The 9,374-nt window shown below is 41.4% G+C and overlaps 1 protein-coding gene across 1 annotated transcript; it reads left to right on the top strand.

Annotated features, from left to right (window-relative positions):
- The first annotated feature begins 215 nt into the window (after window positions 1-215).
- Window positions 216-3,141, top strand: LOC139950831 (uncharacterized). The gene is made up of 2 exons (XM_071949657.1): window positions 216-765; window positions 1,156-3,141. The coding sequence occupies exons 1-2, from the start codon at window positions 216-218 to the stop codon at window positions 1,596-1,598; spliced, it is 993 nt and encodes a 330-aa protein (XP_071805758.1). The 3' UTR covers window positions 1,599-3,141.
- Window positions 3,142-9,374: the final 6,233 nt, after the last annotated feature.

A 9,374-nucleotide genomic window follows, 5' to 3' on the forward strand; every position in this document is an offset into this window, starting at 1 on the left:
AGGTACATAATTTAACACACACATACTCATTCCAGCGAAACACAAATTGACTAAAACGTGGTTAAAGTGGAAAGTAGCGATAAAGAACTTCCACAAACACATGGATAACGTGAATAAATTGGAGCTGACAAAAAACTGGTGGTCACCGCTAGAGCAGCGCCCCCTGTGGCTGCATGATTTTTATCGTTTGTTTTATGTATCCTATTAAATTACAGATGAAGATTACCATAGCAACAGTGACCCTTCTTCTTGGTATTTTGCAAGTTCCGTTCATGGTGGCTAAAACAGCAGTTTCACCTGATCCGGAGATGGCGTGTAACTCCTGCTGCCAGGGCCCAGCCGGTATACCGGGAATTCCCGGGTCAAATGGGAACCATGGTCAAGGGATTATAGGGTCCCCTGGTGAGGTAGGTCAACCCGGGGCTAAAGGAGACATGGGGTCAGATGGACTAGTTGGTGAGCGAGGCGCTAAAGGGGATACTGGACTTAAGGGAGATCAAGGAGTCGGACAACCAGGGAAACAAGGACCTCTAGGTCTGCCTGGGATGAATGGTCTGAATGGGGAGAGAGGTGAACCTGGACCAGCTGGACAGACCGGCGAAGCAGGTGAGCCCGGGGGAAATGGAGACATCGGGTCAGATGGACTGGTTGGTGCGCCAGGCGCTAAAGGGGATCATGGACTGAAGGGAGAGCAAGGAGTCGGTCAACAGGGCAGAAAGGGACTTCGAGGTCTGTCTGGGATGAATGGTTTGAAGGGGGAGAGAGGTGAACCCGGACCAGCTGGACAGACTGGTGAAGCAGGTGAGCCCGGGGGAAATGGAGACATCGGGTCAGATGGACTGGTTGGTGCGCCAGGCGCTAAAGGGGATCATGGACTGAAGGGAGAGCAAGGAGTCGGTCAACAGGGCAGAAAGGGACTTCGAGGTCTGTCTGGGATGAATGGTTTGACGGGGGAGAGAGGTGAACCCGGACCAGCTGGACAGACTGGTGAAGCAGGTGAGCCCGGGGGAAATGGAGACATCGGGTCAGATGGACTGGTTGGTGCGCCAGGCGCTAAAGGGGATCATGGACTGAAGGGAGAGCAAGGAGTCGGTCAACAGGGCAGAAAGGGACTTCGAGGTTTGTCTGGGATGACTGGTCTGAAGGGGGAGAGAGGTGAACCTGGACCAGCTGGACAGACTGGTGAAGCGGGTGAATGTAGTACGCGACGGTCCGCCTTCACTGCAGTGAGGAATACCGCCATCAGCCCTCCATCCTACTATGATCCTCTGCCCTTTGACGAGTTATTGTTTTCAGAGGAAAGGACTGATTTCAACTTGAATAGCGGCACGTTTACGTGTAATGTGCCTGGGGTATACGTATTGATGTTCTCAGTCTATAAATCATCAAGTGAGCCTTCCCTATGGGTCAAGCTGATGAAGAACGGTAACATCATTGTAAAAGGTGGTGTAAGGGATTACGATTATCATCAAGTGAGCAGCAGTGCAGTGATTCCCCTGCACCGTGGAGATCAAGTTCACTTAGCTGTACACGGTTCAGTATATAGTGACGGTAACCATCACGCGTCTTTTACTGGATTCCTGCTGTACGAAATCTAATTCAAACATACAAACACACGGAAACCTTTTAATGTTTTAGACAACGCTTTATAAAAAGGGCATTTATATAGTGTTTCAAAATATATAAAATCACTAGTTAATTGTGTTAAGATGGGGCAGTTTGTTAAGATGATGTTTTAATGCATATAGGACAATTACTTTGATTTTAAAGCGTTATGTTTTAAAGCGTGATTTTGCAAACGTATTTATTGTGACGAAAACATTTCTTTTTACGTTTAATAACAGTGCTTTAAATATCAGTTTTTCCTTCTTTTTTTTTATTAGTTATAACACTTTTGTGGAAATTGGTTATGTCTACTTTTCATTGTAAATTTCCAAGGGTGCTTTAATAAGTACTTGATGACGACTTTTAATCATTTCTTTTCCCGAAAGAAAGTTAAACATTGAAATAACTAAAAATAAAACACAAGAAATGGATAGTTTAGTAAGTAGTAAAGAAAAGCAAAGCAAATCACCTTCCTTGATACAGACCGAGACAGCAAAATACATAATTCATGATGGCCGCCTGTTTCGCCGGTCATTTTGTATTTCCAAATATTAAATTGGTGACTATAGCTGCACCCTGTTGAAGCAACGACATAGAAATATTTCACATAAAATCCGGTTACAGTTGTCTTCTGTTGATACATTTGTGAATACTTATGAATTTAAACTAATGATAACTTGTGATCAAAAGGATACAGCGTTGTCAAGTTACCGGAAGATATTTGTATTGTGCCGTATTTTCCCGAACACGTCTCGATATAGTGAAGTATATAACTCTTCCTCGTAGTGTTGCGTTTGTTTGTTTTTTACATGAGAGAGCACTTGTTTTTTTATAATGCAGATGAAATGTTTCGGTATTCGTTTTGACCAAACCAATCTTGCTATAAAAAGGTTTACTAACAAAACACACCATCATTTTGATCGTAACTTAATCTTTCGGAATACGAGCTAGTTTTGATCCCCCTTACTACAGAAAAGTGTCACTGACAGTAAAATGAAAGACAGTGGACACTATTGGTAATTTTCAAAGACTAGTCTTCTTACTTGGTGAATCTCCACATATCTGCATAAAATAACAAACCTGTGAAAATTTGAGCTCAACCGGGCGTCGAAGTTGCGAGATAATAATAACATAAAAGACACCCTTTTCACTCGAGGTTGTGTGCTTTCACATGCTTGATTTCGAGACCTCAAATTCTAGACTTGAGGTCTCGAAATCTAATTCGTGAAAATTGCTTCTTTGTCGACAACTACGTCACTTCAGAGGGAGCCGTGTCTCACAATGTTTTATACTATCGACCTCTCCCCATTACTCGTTACCAATTGAAGTTTTATGCTGATAATTATTTTGAGTAATTACCAATAGTGTCCACTGCCTTAAACATTAACGTTACAGGCCGTCAAAAACACAATATTGATTTTTGAATTAACATTAGCATACATAACATATTAATTGATACATATATTTATACAAAGGATTGTTATCTAAATAAACTAGTATCCATTGTACCAGAAGTTAAGATCTATGTCATAGTTTTAGAAACGGTCAGTTGTCACTTGAATGTTTTAAAAACATTGAAGGAATGAACATTGACGCCGTATCAGTTGATTGTTTTGGTTTTTGTGTTTTGAGTATTTTAATGGATATTAAACTACAATTATTGGTTAATACAATTTACAATCTGATTTTTTTTCCTGACACTGTTTTAATCTTTTTGTCAAAAGCTACAGCACCTCTGCAAGTAATAATTTAAGGGAAACTTAACGTTATATCTTCAACCAGTGCAAGTTTAACGAAAAACAATGAACATTGTGTTTGTGTCATTCTACAAAAAATATCCGAACCCTTAAGTTTGAAACCATCAGACTTAAGTTGCTATGTCAAATAGTTCAGATCACGCCTTTTTTAAATGGCACAATAGTATAAACAACCGTTTGCCCCGCACAATTAAGTAAAATTCAGCATAATTTTCTTATAGTCTAATAATCTCGAATTCAACTTGCTCTCTTTTTATAGACCAGTAGTGACCCTAAGGCATTATTTAAGTTTTACAAGCTCATCAGCCCTTCCCAGTGATGCTAGATGAGACCGGTTGGGTCGAGCAAATCGGTCCAAGTGCCTCATTCAAAAGCACATGGATTGACTGACTTACGCACCTACGCATTGGACAAATAAACCCCTCTCCCTGTACACAACACAAACTATATGGATGCGTTCGTTTAGGTTCCCTGGGGCGACCCCGGTGTGCTCATCCAACTGGCGTATTTGATTTTTCCAGGACGAACGTGGACAGATAATTACCCCCACGTTCGTCCTGGAAAAGCGGGGCACTTGGGGCTGTAACGAGGTGCACTGACGTCAACACGAGAAGGGTCACGTGATGATGCGTATTTTTTTCTCAGATAGAACGTGGGTAAATATCTGCACACGTTCGTCCTGGAAATAAAACAGGCGACTTTTCCCAGGACAAATGTGGGGTAATTATCTGCCCACGTTCGTCCTTGAAAAAAAAATACGCCACCCGGATGAGCACACCGGGGTCGACCCGGGGAAGCTAATCGAACGCACCAACAGTTGCCTGAACATCTGACGTCACTCTTCGAGGCTCGTCACTAGGGACCTTTAGCTTTAAGTGAACGCGGGCTTCGTTCACGTTGTAACGTTAGCCTTTATTCAAGGCGCACCGCTGCGTCGCTACTCTCGCTCTTCTCTTTTCTTGAGTGGCATGAGTAACATCTACGGTGCCGCGTGCGCCTTTATAAAGGCTACGTTCACGTCCAGCACGGCTGTGGTATTTCCGAACGTACGTCAAAACCACAGTTTTGGGGTTCTCAACTCGTGCAGACAACATTGGTGACGACTTGACGCATGCGCAAAGCCACAGCAAGATGTAGTCACGTGTCAGTCGACGTCTTGGATGCGAAATCAAAAGCCGAATGTTGTCTGCACATTGTGTCGTATGAGGCGGGAATTGTAAACTTGTTATTTAACGATGTTATTCACATAACATAAATCAAGTTATCCACTATTTTACTTGTATTTAAAAGTAATAAATTTTACATCAAACAAATATATGTGTATAACTGAAAGAACGCTTTCGTTGCCTTATAAATGAAAGTTGTCCAATATGTATATCAAAATAACTGCATGAGCAAAATTAACAATCATCATTAATTTAAAAAAAAAAAAAAAAAAAAATGGCGTGTAGAATTACATATAAAAGCTTCGTGCAACAATGAGTGGGTAGATGGCCTTTTATAATTAGCTTTCGATCCAAACTGGACCTTCTTGCGAGGCGGAAAAAAATACATTTCCTATTATAGACAATGGGGGGAATGGATTAAGGGAAGGATCCATAAAAACGGGAACATTATAGCCAGTCAAAGTTTCTATTAATTTGAAAAACCACTGGGCCCAATTTCATAGAGCTGCTAGGCACAACCATTTGTTTAGCATTACATTTCTGCCTTGATAAAAACAGGCTTACCAGCCACAGTTGCATATTGCTTGTTACGTAGTCAGCTGTTGCTTGCCTTTCCTGAAAACCAGGTGGACATTTTGTTGGTAGGCCTAATCCTCTTTTATCAAGGAAGACTTTTTTTGCCAAGTGAAAGTTTTTTTGCTGAGCAGTTCTATGAAATTTGGCCCAGGTGACTTTAACCTAAGATCGTGGATGTATATAGGGGCAGGCACTATGCTACGAACCCCAATAGGAGTATGAGTACAAATGATGGTCGTATGAAAGAATGGATTACTGGACCTTAAAAGTGGGCGTAATGCATTGGATTAGAGAGCAATTTGCATGATGCAACTATAATGGACAAATTAAAGAAAAACAAGATCAAAGGTAGGGTGTTTTCTAAACATGTATGGGGGGGGGGGGGGGGCTGTTAATGTGGAGAAAACGGGTTACCACATACCACTGCAAATGGAGACAGTTTTTGTAGCCAGGGCCTTTATATATTAAAACGTATTATTTTACACTTTATTTACAGAAAATAAATATAAATTCTTTAGCTGAAGTAAAATGGAGGGAATGGTAAGCTATTCAAAACCAGTGTTTATGATTCTCTATGCTTGCGGTGTGTGTCATCACCCTTGCAAAGCTTATGTATAATTGTGTGGTTTAAAAATTATTATTTGTAAATATAAGTCAAAATTAATAATCGATGAATAATGAACTATGTGTTGTATAATGAATTATATGTAAATAATTGCGTTTAATAAATGTTTTACATTTGGCACCCCATAGAGCCGCAACCCCAAAACTATGGTTATGACGTCACTTGGAAAAACCACAACCGTGGTCGACGTGAACGAGGTCCACTTTCACTCGAATCTAAAGGTCCCTAATAACACCTGAGACCGACCTCCAAACCGGCGCGTACTTTCACCTTTGACCTACATTCATTTCACATAAAGATACGCGGGCAAATTCTACACCAACATTACATGCAAGTTCATGCACATTGTATGTATAGTATACATACACCACACACGTGGACACATAGCATGCGGGTGGCCGAAAGTAAGCTTTCCATATCTGTGTTTTGATTGGTCGACCGAGGTTACCTCAGACCAAATAAAACAAGCCCAGATATGGTAGCATTCACTGAATTTATCCAATTTAAGACGTCTCTCCTTCGTAGACACCCTGAATCGAGAAACCGGCTTGGCCAGCTCTGAGGAACTACGCTCCTGCATGCTGGATTGGAACATCTGGAGATAAATCACTGGGCAGGCTCGAGCTCCCACATGGCGCTCGACTTGATGTTGATTTATTCAATTACATCTTTGTATCCATTGAAATCACTGGATCTAATTAGCAGGTACCTGTCTTCATCAACGCGGATAAAGACAGTCTGCAATCTATGGGTGCGTTCGTTTAGCTTCCCTATGTCGACCCCGGTCTGCCCCGGTACGTTCGAATAGCTTTAATGATTGTGATCGTCCAATAAGCTCTTGTCAGGGGCTCACCAGAGTGAGCACCGCGGGGTCGACCAAGGGAAGCTAATCGAACACACCCTATGTAGACGGCAAACTGTAAGAAAATATACGTAGAGGGCAATTTGGCTCTGTGGTGTTATTTAAATTGGAATATTTACAAAGCGCCCTCTATGTATAAATTATTTAAAAAAATGTACAATGTGAGGTGTGTACAGATCCAAACGTTGGTTGTGTGTGTTGCTCGCGAACACCATTTACTTGGAAACCAGGGGGATAAGAATTACAAAGCCCCCTTTGGCTTCTATTTACTACAAACGTACAGTGTGCGGTGTTGTAACCGAGGCTACAATCCCGGCCATATCTCTTTGGGCCCCTGCCCCCTTTCAATGTTGGTTCCGATTGCCGGTCCTCTGGGTTACATTCAACATTGAGATGGGGACGGACGGGGGCAGGGGAGACGATGTTTATTGTCAGTGGGAAGTGGACAGGGAATGGTTTTATATAATGTAGGAATTGGCATTTTGGCTGGGATTGTAGGCCCCGTTGCCGGAGGAACAAAACTCGTCTTATTTGACTGGCGACCGATCATGTTGTTTTATTTTTGCTTCCGAAAAACTGAAAACAAACAAAATGACCTGGCCCCTCCTGTCTTCCCCGGGCTGGTAGGGGGCCGCAGTTAACGAAGAGCAAAAGTGCCATTGATTTTTCCTCGGTTATTCTGATATCAAACGGTCTGAAGCAGATTGAACCAAAATAGGGTACTTGGTACTTGGTAGATTTTTGTCCTGAAGCTTCCGCTGGGGAACTTAACAAGGGTGCTTTCAGAAGAAACGACAATGGTCACCGCTCACTGTAAGAGGAGGAAACTATCTCCAACGGACAAAATCTCATGCCACAAGGGCCACGCAAAATTCTCCAGGACTAGGCGCCCGGATGGGTTGCCGGCGTCTCAGTGGAATCAGTACTGCCGGAGATTCTTTCCCCTGTTTGAGAAACTAACATGGGCTGAGTGGGGTGATTTAACAGAGGGCGCTATCGCAAGTATAGTTTGTAACAAGTTTGCCGTATAAGGGGGAGGGAATTTTGGGAGAACAGAATCTCCTGACACACCTGCCCAAAATGGGGACAGAATCTCCGGGGACAGATTTCCATTAAAAAAACCGGGCCAAGGCGGAATCCTGCGTTACGTGTTAAACAATCAAAATGACTTCAATCTCATCCAAAAGTTGTAAAATAGTAAATACATTTTGTTCGCAATGTCTTCATTTGATTTTTTTTTTTTTTTTGGCTCCATTGAACATTGTTGTTTCCCAAAAAGCATTTGGGCGCTTCAGTGGTAGTAGACTCTGAGAATCAAATGATACAATTGAAAATCAGTTTAAAATTACCCTTTAAGGGCAAAGGCAGGACATATAAGGACACTTTCAAGCACTAGTGAGTCTTTCCATTTGGTGTATCTCAACATATTCTTAAATTAACAAACCCGTGAACATTAATTTGAGCTCAATTGGCCGTCGAAGTTGCGAGAGAATAATGGGAAGGCACCCCTTGTCGCACAAGTTGTGTGCTTTCAGATGCCTTGAATTTGAGACCTCAACAGTTCGAGAAAGTACTTCTTCTCAAAAACTAGTTTTCTTCAGAGAGAGCCGTTACTCACAATGTTTTATACTATTAACATCTCTCCATTGCTCATTACCAAGTAAGGTTTTTATGCTTACAATTATTTGTTGAATTTTGAAAGGTATTAGAAAATGTTTCAAAGCAACAGAATTTAGCCATCAACTTATGGTTTGGTGTAACGTACCCCAGAAAAGGTGTCTTCAAATTAAAATCCTCAGTTTGAAAAAAAGTTGTTAAAGCTTGACTTGAGTAGTATAGTAAAACGTTCGTGTAAAAAGCAATACACAACTGGCCTTATGTTGCTTTATGTGCTTGCAAATTAGTCTGTTCCGACAAAATACATTAATATTGACAGTGTATTTTCTTTTTATTTGACCTCGTTTGAGGTAACAATTTAATTTAAAATTTAATAAATGTCTGTACAATGATAAAAAGCGAAACTGCCGTTGGAGTTTCGAGCCAAGGGGGCAATGATGTGTCATAGAAACAATTAGGTGATTTTTTTTTTGCTCGAATAAGATGAACATTTTATGTTTATTTAAACAAAACTAACTTCGGTGTGCTAGTGTATTCAACACATTCACTTTGCTTACCAATCGGGCACTTCGAGCCGGATGGTGGCGCATTACTTCTTCCTTTTAATTTGTTTAAGTTTACAGATTTTAGTGATTGGTAAATGTAAATTTAATCATTCGATAACTACGTTGTGGGGATTGATAAAAAGTGATCAGACAGAAACAAAATCACACTACAATTGCACGCACGTTAATCTCCCCAGCTGATGGCTCTGTGGTGCCCGGAAGCTCAGTGGTGACCTTATCATCGTGAGACTTACACGGTCTATTGGAGGGAAATGGTTGATCACCCTGGGGAGCCCCATGTGACCTTGACGTCACATTTGAAATAATATTTACAAACTGGGGGGGGGGGGGCGAACGCACACACTAAGCCCACAATAACATCCGAGTATTATAAATAACGCCCTCTGTTGGTCTAACAATTGTGCAGCCTTAGTTTTAACCATGGCTTTAATCTCCTCTAATATTCGGAAAGGCGAGTGTCAAAGGTTTCCGATGATACCATAATGAACGTAGGGGGTACCGAACGACAAAACTGCAAGGAATACAAATCAGCGATACTTCGCGCTATGTAGAAATAAAAAGGGACACAAATGAAACCAAAGTACGTTTACTTAACAAAAT

Source organism: Asterias amurensis, chromosome 18 (assembly GCF_032118995.1).
Source record: "Asterias amurensis chromosome 18, ASM3211899v1".
In the NCBI taxonomy this organism is placed as follows: domain Eukaryota; kingdom Metazoa; phylum Echinodermata; class Asteroidea; order Forcipulatida; family Asteriidae; genus Asterias; species Asterias amurensis.

Bases quoted from the DNA above. Each gene is read 5' to 3' on its own strand.
- LOC139950831 (XM_071949657.1), top strand. From the start codon at position 216: ATGAAGATTACCATAGCAACAGTGACCCTTCTTCTTGGTATTTTGCAA. The intron at 766-1,155 runs GTGAACCCGGAC...AGGGGGAGAGAG, and splicing joins TGGTTTGAAGGGGGAGAGAG to GTGAACCTGGACCAGCTGGA.